At 49.6% G+C, this 22,206-nt stretch overlaps 1 protein-coding gene across 1 annotated transcript in view; it reads left to right on the top strand.

Moving 5' to 3' along the window:
- Window positions 1–22,206, top strand: part of CCDC30 (coiled-coil domain containing 30) — a 43,639-nt gene that overhangs the window by 7,725 nt on the left and 13,708 nt on the right. The window contains exons 5-14 of the mRNA XM_062507792.1: window positions 12,137–12,235; window positions 12,853–12,993; window positions 14,364–14,498; window positions 15,341–15,498; window positions 16,802–17,042; window positions 18,400–18,573; window positions 19,180–19,389; window positions 19,956–20,113; window positions 20,555–20,702; window positions 21,958–22,079. Coding sequence (XP_062363776.1) covers window positions 12,137–12,235; window positions 12,853–12,993; window positions 14,364–14,498; window positions 15,341–15,498; window positions 16,802–17,042; window positions 18,400–18,573; window positions 19,180–19,389; window positions 19,956–20,113; window positions 20,555–20,702; window positions 21,958–22,079 — 1,586 coding nt within the window. The remainder of the gene's footprint in view (window positions 1–12,136; window positions 12,236–12,852; window positions 12,994–14,363; window positions 14,499–15,340; window positions 15,499–16,801; window positions 17,043–18,399; window positions 18,574–19,179; window positions 19,390–19,955; window positions 20,114–20,554; window positions 20,703–21,957; window positions 22,080–22,206) is intronic.

The following is a 22,206-nucleotide window of genomic DNA, read 5'->3' as shown; positions in this document are numbered from 1 at the left end:
GCAGGCACCTGCGAAAAATATAATTTTCTAAAGGTTCTTTATGATACACCAGCAGCTGTGCAATTCGTGTCCCTTTTTAAATTGTAATCGGTGGTTGAAATGCATATGCCATAATTTGGATTTCACCAGTATAATCAGCATCTATGATCCCGGGCAGCACAATGAGTCCTGCCATACTAGTCGAAGATCACCCTAATAGCAAAGCACCTAAAGCGCTGGCTTCATGATAAATAGGTCCAGTTACTCCTGTTGGGATTTTTACTACCGGGAGTCTAACAGAGTCATGCCTACTGCTGCTGCCAAGTTGATTCTCAAACTGTCTCTTGTGGCAGGGCATTGAAGGTGTTCGATAGCATTGGGCCGGCCACTTGTATCCTTGCGCAGGGACCCGTCGTGCTTCTCTGCTTATTTTTTTTTTTTTTTTTTTTGTCGGTACACGTTCCCTTTTGTGCACTTAAGGAGGAAACTGCGGACGATGGCGGGGCCAGGGGTGGGCCGGGGCCAACACGACGGCAGCGGGCACTGAGGCGCTGTCGGTGGAGGTCGGGCGGCTCCGGGAACCCTGGGGTAGATGGTGCAGATGCGGTTCTCAGCGCTGCTGCGGGAGCCACCGCCGCTCGGCCTGCCGGGGGTGGCTCCGTGAACGGCGGGGCTCACTGTGGATTGCATAGCTATTTCCTTGTTTGGCTTTTGTTCTCGCTTTTGTTTTAGTTCCCCTTGTAACTCTTGCACATTATCTATTAATTTTGCAACGGTCAACTAGGTGCGTTCATCCATTTTTTGCATTAGTTTCGCCATTTGCTGCACTAGGCTAGGCTTTTTAGGACCTGGTTCTAAGGGGCCCTCCCAGTTCGCATCGTCATCACCCTCAGGCAGTGGCACCGTGGCGGGGGGCGGGTGGCGATCGGCAGCTTGGACCCCCCAACTCTGCAGCACAGCTATCAATAACTATTCTAGAGTTGTTTTCAGTAACCACATTTAAGGAGGAAGCCGTAGACAATGGCGGAACCGAGGGTAGCTCTGGGAGCGGTGGGACAGATGGTACCGCGGAAACATCCCCCTCTGATATTCGTTTAAGCATATCAGGTACAGTCGGGCATTGATAGGCCAATAGATCTTTAACTGGCACTTGCCCATGTTGTTCCAAAAAAGGCGTTTAAAAGTCCGAGCCCTTTAACTGGCAGTCGGGGTTTCACCGCTCCCCCTGGTGGGGCAGGAGCCTCAACAGTGGCAGCAACTATCTTTACCTCCGCTCTCATATCATTTAAGGTGTTAATAACTGTGCGCCAGGTAGTACGGAAGTCTTTAATTTCTCTGTCCTTGCTCGTGATCGTCATGTCCCACATGTGATCACTGAGAGCATGCCAAGCCACTGCTTGAAACTCAAGCAGCGGGCTAGCGAGGAACCCGTGTTCTCACACCCACTTCACCAATTTGGTGAGGGTCTTCTCTGCTACTGATTCCTCTCGCTTAGCGAGTATACTAAGCAGGAGCTTCACCACGGCAGCTCATTCACTTTCCATGCTTGCTTTTAATCAGGACTGGGAAGAGAGTGCTCGATTCTTCCTACCTCCTCTAGGGACGGTCCCTCGCTCCTTTTCCCTCTTTGCCTCATGTTCTGGTTTGAAAGACAGGTGTTTACTAAGGAAAGCAGAAGCCTCCCTTTGAACTGAAAAATGTGATCCTTCTTTCTTACAGATTATTATGATTTTGAAATTAAGGGAGCTCTTAGGCAAAGATATGGGGATAGGAATAACAGTTCTTTACTAGTATCACTAACAAGACAAACAAGAACAACAACAGCTATGAAATTACACACAAACAGAACAGTAACTTAGTCACAGTTTTTTTTGGCTGCAGGCACCTTTTCCTTGAGCTGCAGTTCTTGGTGCTGGGGGTGGGCAGGTCCCGCAGAGCTGCAGGAGGGTTGGGGGTGATGGCAGCGCTGTCCCAGGGGGGGAGAGAGAGAGATGGAGAGAGAGCCCTCCGCTCACGGTGTCGGTCCTAATGCTCAGCAGAGTGCTGGATGATGGCAGCTTAAGGCGAGAGTTGGACAGCACTGAGGATGGCTCCCGGCGTAGGGGTGGCAGGGATGGGGCAGAGGCAATGATCGTCTTTCTCGTCTGAATTCTGCGGGGAAAATGGGCCGAGTCAGAGCCTTCTGCTTTCTCATTTGGATGTTTGAATTTTGCGGGGTTTCCCTCCTCTCTCTCCTCCCCCTTGCCACCACGTCCCAGTTAACAGGTATCTTAGCATGACAATGGGGAAAATTCCACAGAGGGAAAAGGGAGAGAACCAACCCCCAACATTATCCACCCCGAATTTTCCCCTACCATCATGCTAAACCAAATTAAAATCTTCAAATTATAGACATCCATACAGTTACAGATACAGGCACAGTATCATAGGTAGTTCACCCTAAAACAAGGTCTCCTTGGGGTTTGCTTCGGGTCTTTCCATCCCTTTGCATCACCTACCAGGTACAACCTGGCCCTTGAGCGAAAACCACCCCACTAATTGGATTGTCTTTGCTGGAGGCAGAGTTCACCCAAACAGTTTTTCCTAGCATACCTCTCATATGCACCACTGGAACCTTGTCTCCATCTGGTGTTCTCAAGGGCTTAGACTGGGCAGGGCCTGCTCAATTAGTGGAACCTCAGGTGTTCACTAACCATGTGGTCTTTCGTAGATTAATCTCCCAATTCTTGAAAGTCCCCCCACCCAGTGCCTTCAAGGTGGTTTTAAGCAGTTTATTGCAGTGTTTCACTTTCTCAGCAGCTGGTGTGTGATAAGGAAAGTGGTACACCTACTCAATGTCGTGTTTTTTGGCCCAGGTGCTTATGAGGCTGTTCTTGAAATGAGTCCCATTGTCTGACTCACTTCTCTCAGGGGTACCATGTCTCCAAAGGATTTGCTTTTCCAGGCCCAGGATAGTGTTGCAGGCAGTGGCATGAGGCACAGGGTAGGTCTCCAACCATCCAGTGGTGGCTTCCACCATGGTCAGCACATAGTGCTTGCCTTGGCGTGTCTGAGGCAGTGTGATGTAGTCAATCTGCCAGGCCTCCCCATGCTTATATTTGGACCACCGCCCCCCATACCAGAGGGGCTTCACTCGCTTGGCTTGCTTGATGGCAGCACACGTCTCACAGTCATGGATAACCTGGGAAATACTGTCCATGGTGAGATCCACCCCTCGGTCTCTTGCCCACTTATAGGTAGCATCTCTGCCTTGATGACCTGAGGCATCGTGGGCCCATCGACCCAGGAACAACTCTCCCTTGTGTTGCCAGTCTAAGTCTATCTGTGACACCTCTATCCTTGCAGCCTGATCTACTTGCTCATTGTGTCAGTGCTCCTCATTAGCTCGACTCTTGGGAACACGGGCATTTACATGATGGACTTTTACGGGTAGCTCCTTTACCCAAGTGGCAATGTTTTTCCACTTATTAACAGCCCAGATTGTTTTTTCCCTAAGTTGCCAGTTAGTTTTTTTCCATCTTTCCAGCCAACTTCATAGAGCATTGGCTATTATCCATCAATCAGTGTAAAGGTAAAGCTTTGGCCACTTCTCTCTTTCAGCAATGTCCAGGGCCAGCTGAATGGCTTTGAGTTCAGCAAGTTGACTTGATCCACCTTCTCCTTCAGTAGCTTGTGCAACCTGTCATGTGGGGCTCCATACGGTTGCTTTCCACTTTCGGTTTCCACAATGCGACAGAAACCGTCAGTGAAAAGAGCGTAGCGAGTTTTGTCTGCTGGCAGTTGGTTGTATGGTGGGGCTTCATTAGCTCGGGTCACTTGTTTTTGCTTCTTTTTTTTGGCAAGACCAAAATTTTCACCTTTTGGCTAGTTTGTAATTATTTTCAAAATTCCAGGGCGATTTGGGTTTCCGATATGGGCGTGCTGTGTGATGAGGGCGATCCACTTGCTTCATGTGGCATTGGTGGAGTGGTGGGTAGAGGGGACCTTCCCTTTAAACATCCACCCCAGCACTGGTAGTCGGGGTGCCAGGAGGAGCTGTGCTTCTATGCCAGTCACCTCTGAGGCAGCTTGAACTTTTTTATAAGCAACCAAGATCTCCTTTTTTATTGGGGTGTAACTGGCTTCAGACCCTCTGTAACTTCAGCTTCAGAATCCCAGAGGTTGGCCTTGGGTCTCACCAGGTACCTTCTGCCAAAGGCTCCAGGATAGACCATGATTTCCAGCTGCAGAGTAGAGCACATTCTTCACCTCTGGTCCCGTCCTGACTGGGCCGAGGGCTACAGCATGAGCGATCTCCTGCTTGATTTGGGCAAAGGCTTGCTGCTGCTCAGGGCCCCAGTGGAATTTGTTCTTCTTCCGGGTGACCAGGTAGAGAGGGCTGACGATCTGGCTGTACTCAGGAATGTGCATTCTCCAAAAGCCTATGGCACTTAGGAAAGCTTGTGTTTCCTTCTTGTTGGTTGGTGGAGACATCGCAGTGATCTTATTGATGACCTCAGTGGGGATTTGGCGCCGCCCGTCTTGCCACTTTACTCCCAGGAACTGGATCTCTCGGGCAGGACCTTTGACTTTGCTCCTCTTGATGGCAAAACCGGCTCCCAGCAGAATCTGGATGATCTTTTCTCCTTTCTCAAATACTTCCATTGCCGTGTTCCCCCACACAATGATGTCATCGATGTATTGCAGATGTTCTGGAGCTTCACCCTTTTCCAGTGCAGCCTGGATCAGTCCATGGCAGATGGTGGGGCTGTGTTTCCACCCCTGGGGCAGTCGGTTCCAGGTGTACTGCACGCTCCTCCAGGTGAAAGCAAACTGAGGCCTGCACTCTGCTGCCAGAGGAATGGAGAAAAATGCATTGGCAATGTCAATGGTGGCGTACCACTTTGCTGCCTTGGACTCCAGCTCGTACTGGAGTTCCAGCATGTCCGGCACGGCAGTGCTCAGCGGTGGAGTCACTTCATTCAATGCACGATAGTCCACAGTCAATCTCCATTCTCCGTCAGACTTGCGCACAGGCCAGATGGGGCTGTTGAAGGGTGAGTGGGTTTTGCTGACCACCCCTTGGCCCTCCAGCTCACGGATCATCTTGTGGATGGGGATCACGGCATCTCGATTTGTCCTGTACTGCCTGTGGTGCACTGTCGAGGTGGCAATTTGCACTTGCTGCTCCTTCACCTTCAGGAGTCCCACTGCAGATGGGCTCTCTGACAGTCCAAGCAAGGTGTTCAATTGCTTAATGTTTTCTGCCTCTACAGCTGCTATTCCAAAAGCCCACCTGACTTCTTTTGGGTCTTTGTAATAGCCATTCTTGAGGAAGTTTATACCTAGAATACACGGTGCCTCTGGGCCAGTCACAATTGGATGCTTCTGCCACTCCTTCCCAGTCAGGCTCACCTCAGCCTCCAGCAAAGTCAATTCCTGTGATCCCCCTGTCACCTCAGCAATAGAAACAGGCTCTTTCCCCAGATGTTCTGATGGTATTAGGGTGCACTGTGAACCAGTATCAACTAATGCCCTATGTTTTTGTGGCTCTGATGTGCCAGGCCATCGGATCCACACTGTCCAAAAGACCCAGTTTTCCCATGCCTCTCCCTGGCTAGAGGCAGGGCCCCTCTAGCCCTGGTTATTATTTTTCTTCCGGGGCATACATGTTGGAGGTTCCCTCAAGGGGCTCTGACAAATCATCCTCCCTTTTGTAAGGCCCTGCATCTTGGTTATGGGAAGTTGAGGCTACCTTCACTTTAGTGGAGCTCCTTTGGTTAGTGTTTCCCTCCCTGAGTTGACGCACCCGTGCTGCCAGGGCAGAAGTGGGTTTCCCATCCCACCTCCTCATGTCTTCCCCATGGTCACGCAGAAAGAACCACAGGTCAGCTCGTGGGATGTATCCTCTCTCCCTAGCTGGGGGACGTTGGGCTCTAACTCTGGGATCTGTGACTCGCACTGGTGCTGCATTGACCTTCCTCATCTCCTCCCTCACCCCTCTCATCTCCTCTTTGAGTTCCCTAATCACAGCAGAGACCTGAGCCTGTATTGGGCCATTCATTATACTCTCAAAATTTCTGAGCTTTTTGGCAACAGAACCCACTGTCTCGTGGTTGGTGTCATCATTAATGGCTGCAATGAATGTGGTGTAATTAGATGGCCCCAGGTGTGCGAGATTCCACAACATCTGCCCTATGCACTTGACCTTGTCAGGGTCATTGTCATGTTGTCCACCCCTCCCAAAGAGTACCTCCAGTACTGCCACTTCTCTCAGCTGTTGGATCCCCTCCTCAACGGTCTTCTAGCGCATTTTATGGTGGTGCTCCTGCATTTTCTCTTTATGGACAAACCTTTTTTTTACACTCATTAAAAGCCACTCCCAGAGGGAAAGGGGGCCTGGTTCCCTTACGAATATGTGATCCACACCTGAGTCCTGGGTCAGGGGTCCCAAATTCCTTGCCTCAGTACCATCCAGCTGCACACCTGTACCCGTAAGGTCCCTGACCCACAGTAACCACGTTGTAAAAGCCTCATGGCCCCTTCATACAACGTCTTTACACAGATTATGGAGACTCTTGTACGACAGGGACTCCATGATGATTTTAACCTCTGTCTCCCCTGCTGGTTGTGAGGGCCCTGCTTTCTGATCATTATTATTTAGGTGCTTTGTTTTCATCTTAGACTTTCTAGTTTCCACGGGGGCAACTGCTGCTGGTTGTGAGTGCCCTTGCAGTTCAGCTGGAGCCTGGCGAGATGTAACATCTGTGGGTTCCACTGCTGCACCATCAGGTTCTCCTTTTTAAGGCAGGGGGAGAGTTTCTCAAGAGCTGTGAAAAAGTACTCCTCCAGCATCTGGCCCATCTCCTTCACAAGAAACCCCACCCGCTCTGGGTGGTTCCCCTCTGAGTTGGGCTCTGGGGCAGAGTCAGGCTTAGGGGCAACATCCTTAGCCTCTGGGGCAGGGTCAGGCTCAGGGGCAGAATTCTTAGTCTCTGGGGCAGAGCCAGGCTCTGGGGCAGAATTTCTACTTCTTGGGGGACATATTAGGGTTGTCATGCGAGTCAATCTCCCCTTATCTCTGAATGTTAAATAGAACAGGTTTATAAGGCCTATTAGCAATGTCAGCCACTGTATGATATTATTACCGCTTAGAAGAGATTTGAACCCTTCAAAAACTGGTGGAGCAGACCCAAAAAACTGTGTAGGGGGTTGGGACAAAAATTTTTCTGGTGTCATATCTTCACAGTATGTACCATTATTAAAGTAACCCCAAAAACATACAGTTAGAGTGTGATAGCCCTGAATCCATGTGCCCACCTTCCAGAGGAAGTTAAAAATCCATTAATTTCTCTCGTTATCAGCCCACAAAATGAACTGGATAATAGTTACAGCAGCCTGAGTTATAGGACCCATGTTCAAGTAAGGGATTGCAAATGGGAGAGATAAAGCTGTGGCCACATGGAGCCCAAACCACGGTAAGCTGGACAACATGATGCCACCTAACACAAAACTGAGGTATCTCTAGAACTGTTATTCCTTTTTCACCCCTTCCTCTCAATGCCCTTGGGCCGCACATTGGGCGCCAAAATCTGTCCTGGTTTGAAAGACAGGTGTTTACTAAGGAAAGCAGAAGCCTCCCTTTGAACTGAAAAATGTGATCCTTCTTTCTTACAGATTATTATGATTTTGAAATTAAGGGAGCTCTTAGGCAAAGATATGGGGATAGGAATAACAGTTCTTTACTAGTATCACTAACAAGACAAACAAGAACAACAACAGCTATGAAATTACTCACAAACAGAACAGTAACTCAGTCCCAGTTCTTTCTGGCTGCAGGCACCTTTTCCCTGAGCTGCAGTTCCCGGTGCTGGGGGCGGGCAGGTCCCGCAGAGCTGCAGGAGGGTTGGGGGTGATGGCAGCGCTGTCCCAGGGGGGGAGAGAGAGATGGAGAGAGAGCCCGTCGCTCATGGTGTCGGTCCTAGTGCTCAGCAGAGTGATGGATGATGGCAGGTTAAGGCGAGAGTTGGACAGCACTGAGGATGGATCCTGGTGCTGGGATGGCAGGGTTGGGGTAGAGGCGGCGATCGTCCTTCTCGTCCGAATTCCGTGGGGCAAATGGGCTGAGCCAGAGCCTTCAGCTTCCTATTCTGGATATTTGAATCTCGCTGGTGTTACCCTCCTCTCTCCCCTCCTCCTTGCCACCAGGTCCCAGTTAACAGGTATTTTAGCATGACAATGGAGAAAATTCCACAGAGGGAAAAGGGAAAGAACCAACCTCCAACACCTCACCACATGCTGTGGCAAGATTAGCGAGATCGAATCAACACCTATGCATCTCTAGCGAAAACCATGTCCAACCTCGCTGCATCGCTGTTCGGGTGCCAAATGTTACGGAGGAATTCGGTGAGGGAAGAATGCAATCAATCAATTGGAACAGTGAGCTCTCCTCTATAGTGTCAGCCCAGGCACAGTGCCACTGGGTATGCCTGCATGCAGTGGTCTTCAGCCCTCCGAGCACTGCTTCTCGGAGCTTGCCCACTCGCTTACCTCCCACAGTGGGTCGAATCGAAGGTCCCTGTTCTGGCGCCAAACGTTGCGAGGAGCGACCAGAGTCAGACACGTAACACTCACAGAGTTATGGTGAATGCCCCACTTTATTATACGAGCTGTTGTCTTTTATAAAGTTCTGACATACGTGCATGCGCTCATGCGCCTAATACTAATATTTATTGGCTACAAGTAACTGTTCATGCGCAGCAACTACCCTACTAATTGGTTACAGCATTTTATGTTTATGTTCTACTTTCTTGCTCTTGTGATTAGCACATCCTGGCTTGCTTTCTCACTCTGGCCACCTGTTTATATCTTATTCTCAGTCCAAGATCAGCATGCCTTTGTTAGCACTAAAATAGCCCAATTTATCCCAACACTGCAAAGCAAGCTCTCTGCTGCCTCACTGGCCCAAAACCCCTCCACACTAACCTGGGTCCTACTTGATTTTGGATACCCTCATCCTGGGTAACCTGGATCTATTCCTGTTAATAGGACAAATCCACACAAATCATGCTTTGACTTCAGGAGGTGGATAGAAATTCTTTATTATTTGCATGTGACAAATGGAAACCTTTGGAAAATCACAGATGCAAAGCACTTATTAAACATCAGGTTTTCTAGAACCATGGCAACACTGGGAGCCTCCTTGAGCACCTGTAGGACCACCTCCATCCTCTGAGCAAGGAATAAGTTGTGGCTGAAGCCTCTCAGGCTGATGCTGTCTTGTCACGGTGGTTTTTAGCCTCAGTTTTATGGAGGGATACCTCCATCCCTCTGGAGTAGCTCTGTGAGGAGCACTGGCACTACAGGCTGGGTTGGCACTGCTTCCCTGGGGAAAATTCAGCGTGGAGCATCACTGCCAGGCCATGTGATCCCTTACAGAGGGAGCAGCTGGAGAATTTACAGCCAGAGAGAGCAGAGGAAAAGAGACTTTGGTCTGGCCAGGTAGGTAGATGGGATTCTCCCCACAAAGGTTGGCTGAGGAGGTCGTTCCCATGTGCTGAGACTGCTGCCTGGGCAGGAGCACTTCCTTGCTGGGGCTCTTGCCCTCTGCCCTCTGTGCTGGAAATTCTCTCTGCAGTGGACCTGGATTGATTTATCTTTCCTGACAGCTGCACCAGTCCAGAGTGTCCCTAGGGAATTTCTGAGATGTGGTTTTAGTGCCCCCCCTCCCAGTTTTCAGTGAGGAATGACATGTCCTAACACCTGGTGTTGGGTTAAAACATGGTGTCAGAGATGGTGCCAGCATGTCCCACATGGATACACAACTCTGAGCTGGGTTGTTCAAAGGAAGAGATGAGGAATTCCCAGTAGCCTCTGGAAAAGCCTCTAAAAACAGGCTGAAGGCAAGTTCAAATACCTCAATGAGGGTGCCAGTGGTACCATGTTTGCCTCCTGTCTTGGAGGAGCCAGAGGCCAGCTCTGGGATGGGATGGAAAAGGGTCTGTCCACTGTGGCAGTGCTTTGGTTTAACTTGGGGCTTGTTCAGCTCACACCAAACTCTTCCCCCTTGGACCAGAGTAAACACAGCCATCCACAAATCAAACATGCTATCTTTTCAGTTTGGACAAATCCCTGCTTTGCTCTGTGGGTTGTCACACAGATCCCAGGGCACGCCATGCTCGGGAACCAAGGAGATGTGAGGCATTTTGTTTGCAGAGGCTTGGCAGCTGCTGCAGCTGGAAAAGAACCATTTTGAGGGATGCAGGGTCATGGAGCAGAGGTGGGATGGACGAGGAGGTGGGTTTTAACCCTTGGATAGATCCATCTGCTTAACTGGAGGTTGCTGAGCTGTGTCCTGCATTCCCGAGGGCTTTAAGGGCCCTGGAGATGAGGAGGGAAGGGGCTGAAACGTGGGCAAGGCAGTGTGCTGGGTGTTTGCCAGTCCTGCCCCAGCTGGGAAGGACTTGGGAGGTTTTTTTGATCCTGGCACAGCTGCAGAAACCTTGGCTGGCCCAGCTGTAACTCAGGAGCAGGGCAGCGGGATACAGAGTGAGGATTGTTCTGCTGTTGGCACGGGATTTGGGAGCACAAATTAAATGCTTAAAAGTTAATGGCTTGGAGGGAGAATAAAGAAATGCATTGTTGGTTATCAACTTCTGACTAGAGGCTGTCTGGGGGTGAGGAGGGGAGGTGTGTTTTGTATGTGAGATCCCTTTTGGAGTTCCAAAATCTTGCTGAACCCAAAATAATCATAAAGTCATACAAAAGGAGAGCGGTTTGTTGTCCTTTAGCTTTTCTGTGAGAGATCTGGGTGTTTCACTCCACTTTTAATACCTTTTAACACATTGGTGAACTCATATCTTTAATTCAAAAAGCAGTGTTGCAGCAGCTTTCCTGTGTGTTGGAGACCATTTCTTGCTGGAAGCTCCAGCAGACCCAGCTGGTGCCAGGAACTCATCAGGGAGAGCAAAGCTCAGGGGCTTTGAGGTGCTGCTTTGGAAATAGACTGGGATTGGCAGGGACTTGGCACTCATTTGGCTTTGGGATTACATATGAGGAAGAATTTCTTGGCTGTGAAGGTAGGGAGGCCCTGGACAGGTTGTCCAGAGAAGCTGTGGCTGCCCCTGGATCCCAGGAAGTGTCCAAGGCCAGGCTGAACAGCCTGGGATAGAGGAAGGTGTCCCTCCCTGCCCATGACAGGGGTGGAACTGGATGGGCTTTAAGGTCCCTTCTAGTTCAAACCAGTCTGAGGTTCTGTGAAGCTGGACTTCATCTCCCTCCAGTGTCCCAGCTCATTTCAGGAGAACCAAGCTCAGGCAGTTAGACAGTCCAGCCTGGGGTTTTAGAAATAGGCTCAAACTGGATTTCAAGCCTAAGGAATGAAAAGGAAGCTGTCCAGGCTCCTGCTGGCAACAGAGCAGGGGGGCTGCCAGTGCCAAGACTTGGATTTTGGAAAAAGGTCTGTGGGATCCCTCATGGGAAAAAGAAGCTGAGCTGCTCCTCTGGGATGATCCTTATCTGGGCTGCTCTGAGCTTCTTTGAGCCCTTCATAACTTCAGAACCAATAACTTTTCCATGAAGGGCAGATGCCCTTGTGGGGTGGTCCAACTGCAGAGTGAGACCTTGCCAAACTCCCACCTGCCAGGAGGTGCCAGAAGGAACAGAAGTCATTGGTCACAGAGGTCAGTGCTTTGCTGTCCCAAATCCTGAGTCCTTGGAGCACTTCCGGAGGGACTGAAAACTTCCTATGAGCAGTGAAGGGACTAGGATGAGTCCTGATGGACCAGGCTGAACATCTGGCTGGATAAGATCAGCACTCTGAGCACAGGGAACAAGGATGACCCGTACCTAAACTGGTGTGTCTTGGGGTCCTCCATGTTGGGGGACCACTACAATGTGTGGAAGCTTTGAGTTTTCACCATGTGCCTGGGTTGTTCTACTCCTTTTGTGGAGCGGAATTCCATCTTTTTCTGGCTTGAGTCCAGGTGGCTCCTTCTTCCTTGGAAGCAGCAGGATGAGGGATGAGCTGGAGCTGGCTATGCACATCCCCTCCTGTTCCTTGCTTCCAATATGGGCCTTATCCCATAACAGCAGCACAGGGAGCACTCTAGGAGTAGTTGTGCATTTAGTTGTGAGTCCTGGTTTGGTTTTAACTTGGAAATCCCATGTTCATGTTCAGATCACCAGTTTGGAAACAGAGTTGTTTGAGGTGCAGAAGAACAAAAATGAGATGAATGGGAATGAGCAGGTGACATCTGGAGCTCAGGAGATGCAGGAGGTGAGAACTTTTTCTTGTGAAATGAGCTGTTCTGTTTGGAAATGTTTTAAATGAGCATCTTAAATGAGCATCTGAAGTGACTGTCTCCTGGGGATGCTATTTCTCACCCTCTCCTGAGGATTTGTAGCCCCTCAGCTCATGCAGATGAATGGATTTTTGGAGGAAAGCAGCCAATGTGATCTCCATGAAAACTCTCCCCTTAGGAGTTGTCTTGCCTTCAGCTGCGCCAGCTGAGGAGCATGATGTCCCCCATGAGTGTGAAGTTTTTACCTGTGTGAAGGTGCTCGATTCTTGTTTAGGGTTTAGTGAAACCAAGAGATGTGTAGGTACATTTAAAGTTGATTCCCATCAGGTTCCAGTCCATTTGTTCCTTGCCAGCCCAACAATTGGATCTGCCTGGTGTGTCAGCCAGACAGAGATGGGAGCTTCCCATGGTGTTTTGGGTCAGTGGAGGTTCTGTGAGCCCTGGATAAGAGGTATAGGAATACCACTGGAAACATTTGAGAACTATTTTTCTCCTCTCCTTGTTTCCTAGAAGCCACATTTCCTGCAATCTGCTTCTCTCTGCATAGAAAAAGCAATGTTGTGGAAGTGACTGTGAACATTTATTGTTCCAGATGTTGGAAAGCTGTCAGGAAACAATAGACAAGTTGGGGAGTCAGCTGGGAGAGAGAAGAGAACAGAGAAAGCAACTGGCATCTGAGCTGGAGTTGCTCTGGGAAGACCTGAAGGCTGAGAAGGTGGTTCTGGGCAGCCAGGTATGTCCAGTCCCTGTGGTGGGACTCCCTGCAGGAGCCAGCTGCCTCTGGATGCTCCTTGAAACATCCACAGGTGACCCCCAAACTAACTTCCTGGCATCTCTTGATGCATATCTCCAGCCCAGCCTCTCTCAAACCTTTGGTGGAGGGTTTTCAATCCAGCTGCTCTCGTGGCATCATCTCTGACTCCAGAATTTACTTTCCTTTCAGTGAATCTAATACCAAATCAGTAAATCCAGCTTTGTAGCCAAACCCTGATTCTACAGAGGGCAGAATGGGAGTTTTCAGACTCAGGTATTAATTGCAAGACTCTTAACACCTCAGAGCCAAATAATCATCCTGCTGGGATTTCCCCAAGGGCCTTGGCACACTTGGCTTGAACCAATTTAGGCAATAAATCAACTTCTGAGGGTTTCCCTGCTGGGAATGTTGCTGGAACTCTTGTATTCCAGCTGGGCCACAGAGGAAAGACAGTGAGAGGTGCCAACAAAATTGTCCAAGGGCTGCCAGGACAAGTGCTGAAAATTAGGGTAAAAGTTTAGGAGATTGGCAGATCCGTGGCCTGGACAAAGGGACCTGGAAATTGGAGACTGACAATCTGACAATGGGGGGGATGCAGGCATGACAAATCTCATTTTTTATCATGCTGAGAAGCCTTAGATCAGTTTGTGAGTCCTTGAATCCAAGTAAAAATCCATGGAAGTCCTGAGCTGTTGGCACAACTCCACAGACTCAGGTGCTGCTGGAGGAACAGTGGCATCTAGAGGCCAGGGTTTAGTTGTTCTGCAGCAAATCCACACTGAAACTTGGGATCAAAGCTTGGGATGAAAACAGCATGACTGGGAGGAATAGGCTAGGTCAGTCTGTCAATGTGCACATGGAAAGGAATTGTCTGATCTGGGGGATGGTGGGGAAAATGGGAAGAGTCCTTTTCTAACTCTTGCCTCGAAGTAGTTCAGTCTACTCGTGATCCGGGGAGCTTTGAATCCAAATCATCCATCCCTGAAAGTCTGGTTGGAATTCAGCCACCCACTGACCCGTGGTCTTCCTGAAAGAGGGACAGTTTTCCCATCAAAGGGATCAGGAGGAGATGGAATCCAGAGCCCTACGTTAGACTGGAACAGCCTTTAGCATAGAGACCTTTGCATGTATTTGGTGGATTCCTGGCTTCCCACATAGGCTCATTCCCTTTGCATGGAGCAGCTGTACTGCAGTGAATCATTTCCCAACAGTGCTGGAAAGCTTTGCATGAAATCATTGGGTTCTGTCACCTGGAAATCTCTTATTGTTTTTGGACATTTGCAAGGAGAAATCTTTTCCTGAGCTTGTCCTTCAGGGTGTTCATCCACTGACTGTTGTTTCCTCTCCAGGGTTTACCTGACTCCCACTCAGAGCTCACAAGCCACATAAGCACCTTCCCAAGTCTCCAGAGAGCATCAGCCAGCAGGGATCTTGTGGATTTATCCCATGAGAAACACAAAGACAGTGCTTTGCTAGATCCAGAGGTGAGATGTGGAAGGAATTCCCAGTTCCTGTGGTACCTGCTGCAGACAGGAGCTGCTTGGGTGTGTTGCTCAAATATGAGCAAATTTGTCTTGGTGTAGGTAAGACACCTTGGAATTGAAATACCAGGAAATACCTGGGATTGAAAGCTCAGGAAGAGCTGTTGATTGAAAAGCTTCAGCAATCAAAGTTGGTGTTTAGTGAGGATAGCAATCAAAGTTGGTGTTTAGTGAGGATAATGGTGTTTGTGTCTGAAGGATTTGGGTCCAACATAGCTAAGCAGCAGATCTGACACTGGGCAGACTCCAGTTGTGATATAGCTGGGAGTTCCTCTGTCCTGATGCATTCCTCCTTTCCTGCCCCTTTTATTTTCTTGGCATCTTCTCCTCAAGTCTCAGGTTCAGGATGTGGTGTTACCTGTTGCTACAGGGTTAGGTGACACTGGGAAAGGAGAATCCATCCCTAGGAAGGTGTTTGGGGTAGAGTTGGAGCACCTCTGTGAGAGAGAGCTACCTGAACCCCCACCTTGTGCTCCTCCTGGTTTGCCAAAAGCTGCTGCTTTTGTAAATAGCTTTGGCACATGCTGTAGATCCCTGTGAGCTGTAGATGTGCCACAGTAGGATAAAATCAAATAAAGAACTATGGCTTGGTGGTAGTTTAGACACAGCTACTTTCCATGCAGGAAAAAAGACTCACGTGTGTCTTTGAGAGGGAAGAACTGCAATAATTTAGCCACAGAATCACAAGCCATGTCTTGCTGGAGTCCCCAGATTGCCCTGTACGCCTCCAAAGATTTCCATCAGAGCAAAGGAGATCCAAGTCGTGGTGTTTTCTGACCTTACAGGCCTCTGAAGTCCTGCGAGACAGAGAACAGAGTCACAAAGTGGAGCAGAAAGAGGAAGATCCCTGTGCAGATGCAAAGACCTATGAGGAACAGATGGCTAAAGTAGTGTTTTTGGAAGAACAGATCAAAAACCTGCGGGAAGAACAAGAATTGCTCTGGTAAACCTTAACAAAGCCTGTGCTATTTGCTGCTCCTTGTCTTTGCTGACTTGAATTTTGAGTCTTTTCCAACTCCCCATGAGGCTGCTCCTGGCAAAAATGGGCCTGGCATCTTCATCTTGTCCTTGGGTCAGCATCTCTGATTTAGGTGACTTAGTGCCATCAGGATCAGCCAGGATTAAGGATTTTTTCTGCAGCTCTTCCAGATTCTGAGCAGCCTAAATGGGAGCTGTCCTTAGGGAGGAGATTATTCCCTTAAAGTTGGACTAAGGGGGTTTCAGAAGTCTCCTGTTGTGGGTTTGGGCTCCTCAGGGCTCGCTGCTGGCAGCAGCTGGTGGTTCTAGTCCCACTTGAGGTTTGGGTAGTCCTTGGAATTTGGGTGTCTTTGGAGGGGAGGTATCAGCAGGTGTTGGTCCAACTCTCCTTTTTGAGTAGATCAGGACAAATTTGGAGCTGGAGCATCTGGGCTAAAACTTAGTAAATAAAAGCTTGGTTTAAATCCAGTATAGTTACAGTGACCTGGGTTACTGGTACTGGGATAAAGTGCAACCAGGAAAAGGCAATAGGGAGCTGCTAGGGAATAATGGAATCATTCAGGCTGGAAAAGCCCTCCAAGGTCATTGAGTCCAACTGTTTCCCAATACTGCCATGTTCACCCTTAACCTATGTCCCCAAGTGCCACATCCACAGTTTTTTTTTAACACTTCCAGGGATGGTGATTCCATCCTGGACAACCTGTACCAGTGCCTGGACATCCAGGACATAAAATCACAGAATTCCAGACTGTTGTGGGAAGGAAGGGATCTTAAAGCTCATCCCGTTCCACCCCCTGCCATGGGCAGGGACACCTTCCACTATCCCAGGTTGCTCCAAGCCCTGTCCAACCTGGCCTTGGACACTTGCAGGGATGGAGCAGCCACAGCTTTGATCTTGGATGGAGAAAATGGAGATGGAGTTCGGGTGAAGATCAGTCAGACAGCTGGACTGGGACACCTGAGCCCCTATTCCAGGGCTTCCCTGTGACTCTGAGTCCAGAGCAGCTCCTGTGCCTTTGTGAGGATTCCTTAGCCAGCCTGTAACCTCCTCTGGGGGAGAGCTGAACCTTTGGACACACGTGATTTTGTGGGAAGTGTCCCAGGGAGACTGACCCTTGCCCAGAACAGCTGCATCCAGGACTGAATCCCCTTTGGAGCCTCCCGAAGCGCTTAAGTGTTTCACTGGACTCTCCCAAGCTTTTCTGCTTTAAGGGTGTTTTCCCTGGATTTCTGTAGTTATCTCTCTTCTTTACTGTTTCTCCTTCAAGCTCTGAATTACTAGAGAGCAATAAGAAGAAGGAGAAGCTGGAAAAGCAGCTCAAAGAGAGCAATGAAGAGAAACAGATGCTGCTTGAAGAAATTGCTCAGCTCAAACGTGACATCCGGAATGCCTGGGAGCAGGGCCCCAGCAGAGACATGAGGAGGATGACCCCAGGCTTGGAGGAGAGGGAGAACAGGTTTCTCCCATGGCAGAGCTTGGCAGGCAGTTTAGAGGGGAGCCTTAAACAGGTATGGGCAGCTTATCTGCACCCTACTTTTTGTCATTAATTGAGTGGCAAAACATAATTGAAGTGGGCTGAAAGCCAGTCCTGTGGTGTGAGCAATGGTTGGAAATTAGGGATGTGTTCATTTTCTTGTGTTGTGCTTTTGGATGGGCTGGGGACTTGGATAAACTGAACTGATTACACATGGCAGAAATAAGTGATTTAAATGGAATTTGTTCACTTTTCTCACCTTGTGAGCTGACAGAGAAAGGGAGGTGTAGGTGTCCCTGCCAAACAGGGAGGAAATGATGGAAGAACTCAGGATGGGGAGACTGAGGAGGATCTCAGCTTCTGTGTAAAGATTTAGAGAAGAGAGAAGAGAGGACAGGGTGGTCTGTATGGCCAGGGTGGGAATGAGAAGTAGAGGATGGGAGTCTGGTTATATCCAAGAAGCAGCAAATCATCCGATGGAGCAGGGCAAGACACAAGGAGTGCAGTGGATGTGGGAAGGGATCTTGATAGAAACAGGTGGGGAAAGCCCCACAAAACCAATGGAGTCAACGGGCCTCCAGAATGACTGACACTGCCAGATCCCACAGTGCTGGATCAAGACTTTTCCCAGCTTGGGAAATTATCTGGGGATTATCTGAGAAGGCAGATTCAGTCTTCAGTGAATTCCATCTGGTCCCAAGAGCAGAGAGTGAAGATGCAAAGTGGGAATGCAGATCCAGAGATGGCTGAAAGTGATCTGGAAAGAATGGCTTTGGTACAAGCCAGGTTTTGGTGTATGTGCCAGGAAGGTGAGTGAGCCAAGGAGATCTGATATCTCCCAAGAGCCCTCACAGATCGTCGGTGACACCTCCCAGTGGCCAGGCTCTGTCATGTATTCTTGTCCAGCTGCCGGGACTCACCTTTCTCCTGTTCCTGATCCCTCTGGGAGCTGGCCTGACTGTGTCACTCCTGAATGAGACTCTGGTACAAGAATCCAAAGTGATCTAGTGGCTTTGCTTTGATTGGACAGGTTTTTTTTTAACAGGGATTTATTCCCTTATCACCTCTTCCCCCTCAGTTTCAGGAGTTGTATTGGCTTCTCTGAGGTGGTGGAGAGAATCATTGAATCACTGGGGCCTCTGAGATCATCAGGTCCAACTATTAACCCAGCAGTGCATATCCACCACAAACCATGTCCCCAAGTGTCACATCCATATGGCTCTTAAAGCCCTGCAGGGACAGTGAAGGGAACAGGACATGGTGTAAGGACATAGAAATGCCAGGCTTCATGCATCTACCTGCCCAAATGTCCTTAAATCCTACTGGCTTCTGCCTTCTTTAATCACCTTTATCCTACCTTAATTTCTGTGTCACTTCTGTTGTTCCTGCAGGGTCTGTCTGAGGAGAGGTTCCAGCAGCAGGAGGAGAAGCTGCAGCAGCTGCGCCAAGACCTGCGGCGGGTGCAGAACTTGTGCAGCTCCGCCGAGAGGGAGCTCAGGTATGAGAGGGAGAAGAACGCTGACCTCCAGAGGCAAAATCTGCTGCTCCAGCAGGAATGCACCAAGGTAGGGACAGAGCCAGGCTCCACAGTGTGCTCTGCCTCAGCTCCATGGGAATTACAAGCACGAGGGCTGGAGCCCATCTGGAGCCAGGCTGGGAGAGCTGGGTGTGTTCACCTGGAGGAATAAAGGCTCAGAGCCCCTTCTGGGGCCAAAGGGGCTCCAGGAGAGCTGGAGAGGGACTTGGGATGAGGGTCTGGAGTGCCAGTAAAAGGGGGAGTGGCTTCCCACTGCCAGAGGGCAGGGTCAGATGGGATACTGGGAGAAAATCCTTCCCTGTGGGGGTGGGGAGGCCCTGGCACAGGTTACCCAGAGCACCTCATCCTCAGAAATGTTCCAGGCCAGGTTGGACAGGGCTTGGAGAAACGTGGGATAGTGGAAGGTGTACCTGCCCATGACAGGGGGTTGGAACCAGGTGATCTTTAAGGCTCCTTCCTACCCAGACCACTCTGGGATTCTGTTAAAAATTTCACTGCATCCAAATAAAACATGCTTTACTTCCTCTGTGATTCCTCTTTTGCTCATTCGGGAATCCTGTTCCCCTTCCCTAGCCAAGCCATTCCAGCTGATTTTTGCTGAAGGATAAATCTGATTTATTCTCTGGGATCTCAGGTCAAAGCTGAGCTGAAGCAGGCCCGGGCCAAACTCTCGGACACCACGGAAACATGTTCTTCCCTCTCAGCACAGTGGGAGAGGAGCCAGCAGAAGGTCAAGGAGCTGGAACTGGAGCTCTCCAAGTGCTCCCAGGCTGATAAGCTCCAGAGCAGCCTCCAGGAGAAGCTGGTTCAGGAGAAATCGAGAGCAGGAGAAGCACAAAAGAAGGTGAGTGTAAGCTGGGGTATGTTTGACAGTTCTGTGCAGGTCTAGTTCAGAAAACAAGCAGCTTTGCTTCCCCAAATTCTGTTTTTGTGATCCCTCGGCTTAATATTATAAGAAAAAATGCCTGTAATTAGCAGGAGCATAATCAAGGCAATAGAAGCCATGTCTGATAACTCAATATCTCTGAAATACTGATAGTGGGGCTGGCAGGCACAGGGAACCCTGATCTTGTTCTTGCTGAGATTTCCTACTGTTTGCTGTCTGGAAAATTCCAAAACCTTGTGTTTTCCGTGGCGCTGATTCTGCCATGCTCATGCAGAAACCATTGGATTCCCTTTTGAAGTTTGCAGGATCAAATTGGGTTGAAAAAAGATTGTTAGGAATTCATGACATAGTGTTTGGTCCAAAATTTGGTAGCCATTCCAAAGGTTTTGCTTTTAATGGACTTAAGAGTCAAAACAAGGAAGTCTTTTCTTCCCGTGCCTCAGACACTGGGGAATTAGAGGGATCTGATTCAGATGCTGACCTGTATATTCAGAAAGTTTAATCTATGTCCGTTTTAATCCAAGGTCTCAAAACTCCAGCAAAAGCTGAAGGATTCCCAGCACCAGCTGCTGTTGGCAGAGGCCCATGTTTCTGATAAGAAGCTTCTGGAGGAGGAGCTGAAGGAAGCTCGGGAAAATGAAGCTCGAGTGCAACAGGAACTTCATGAGGAGCAGCTAAAAAGGTCTCTGTGCTGTGCAGGGGCTGTGCCAGTCCTCCTGGCTGCCCTTGGAGGGTTCAGGGAGAACCCAACCACTGTTTTGACCTTCCGTCTTCCCTTTGGACTTACCTTATCCCTGGAGTTCTCCAGAGATTCCCTCTTCCTGAGATTTAAAAGATTTTTGAAGGCTTCATCTGCCTTGGGAGGGCTGTGGCCTCTCCTGTCAGTGCAGTGATGCCAGCAGGCCCCTTCCCCGTGCAGCTGGGAATGATCCCAGTATATCATCCCCCCTTTCTGTGTCACTGGGACATGGGGACAACTGGTATGTGCTGATTCCTTTGTCCCCTCCATGCCAGTCAGGGCAAGAGGAGAATGGGGTGTTTTGGATGACAGACAGACAGACGTCTTGGGGACAGGTGATACATTCCCCCTCCAGCTCTCACTGTTACCCTATTGTGTTTCCAGGAGGCTCCTGGAACAGCAGGTGGAGGAGCTGCAGCAGCAGCTCTGGCATTCCCAGGAGACAGAGGCATCACTGGCCAAGATGCATGTGGAGCTCCAGGCCAAGACCCTGCACGTCCTGGAGGATGAGAAGAAGCTGGATGCTGGTGAGGTGAGTGACAGTGAGGGGGTTCCTCATCACACATCATGAGCTGGAATCTGCTCCTGGGAGCTTCTGAAATTGTGAACATCTAATTAGAGGCTGAGTTCTTGCAGTTCTCACTGATTTCAACAAGAGCTGGAGGAAAAGCAGTCTCCCATTGCCAGCTGGTTTTCTGGGTGTCCCGATTTGAAAGACAGGTGTCTGCTGAGGAAAGCAGGGCCTTCCCTTGGAATGGAAAAAGTAAATTCTCTCCCTCTGAGTTAGTATAATTTTGAAATTAAGGGACTCTCAGGCAAAGATATGGGGATAGGAATAACAGTTCTTTACTAGTATATATAACAAGGCAAACAGAACAACAACAACTATGGAATTAACAACAAACAGAACAGGAAGCCAGTAACAGTTCTCTTGAATAGGGGCACTTTCCCCTTTGGTGTAGTTCCCGTCCCAGCTGGCCATGAGCTCTGGCAGGTTCCCAGTGGGCAGGACAGGTGCGACCATCCCTGTGCAGCTGCAGGGGCACTGGGGGTGATGGCAGCCGTGTCCCAGATGGGAAGGGTGGAGGAGAGACTCTGCTCATGAACCCTTGGGGCACTGTCGGTCCTGGTGCTCTAACAGGATTCTTGGAAACAGCAAACTGAAGCGACAGGGCGTCCTAGCAGGGCAGGGGTGCGAGGTCCAACAGCAGAAGAGGCAGGTCCCGGCGTTGGGATGGCCAGGGGAAAGCGGCCTTCCTCCTCCAAGAGCCAAAAGCGAGTAAGCCACAGCAACTGCCCCCCCGCCCCCCCCACCTGCTTCTAATCTCGAAGTGTTCCCCCCACCCCCTCTGGGAGAAAATTCCCAAAAAAACAGGGAGGTTCCTCCTTCCCTCCCCCATCTCAAGGACCTAGCCATCAGTGCTTCTTAGCATGTCAATGGGAAAAAATTCCACAGGCAAAGAGGAGAGGAAAAACAAACAACAGTGGGATGCAGGGCCCAGGAAGGCTTGGTTATTTCTTCCTTCCCTTTATCTTGCAGAGCTTGGAATTTTTGTTTGGAAATTTTGGCAGTCTGGGAGGGTTCACTGCCTCTCTCTGCAACAAAATCCCATTGCTTGTTGGGGGGAGGAGGGAGTGGTCTGGGGGGCTGGCTGGTTGGCTATTGGCTGTACTGGAAACCGCTGGGATTGATGAGAGAGAAGCTTTGGAAACCAGGCAGATGGGAGGCAGCGGGGCCCGTCCAGCTGAGGCCACACATACACAAGTTAAAAATAGCCCTTTTCCAGCATGTACAGTGCCAGAAGGAGAACCAGAAGCTCTCAGAGCAGCTGGCGCTGCTGAAGGAGGAGAACAAAGCTCTGTATGAGGAAGGTGTCCGACTCCTGAACCAGAAGGATCTCTATGTCAGGTAATGACCAAAAACCTGCCTAGGCCTGCTCTTGGATTTGGCTGTGGTGTGCACTTTCCTGTCCAATGTTCAGACTTTCAGCGCTAAATCCACTAGCCCTGAATATAGTGAGCTTGTTATAAGTGTT

The sequence above is a fragment of the Cinclus cinclus genome, chromosome 23 (assembly GCF_963662255.1).
Source record: "Cinclus cinclus chromosome 23, bCinCin1.1, whole genome shotgun sequence".
NCBI classification, from domain to species: Eukaryota; Metazoa; Chordata; class Aves; order Passeriformes; family Cinclidae; genus Cinclus; species Cinclus cinclus.
Note: the sequence above shows the minus strand (reverse complement) of the source record. Positions and strands in the feature narration are given on the sequence as shown.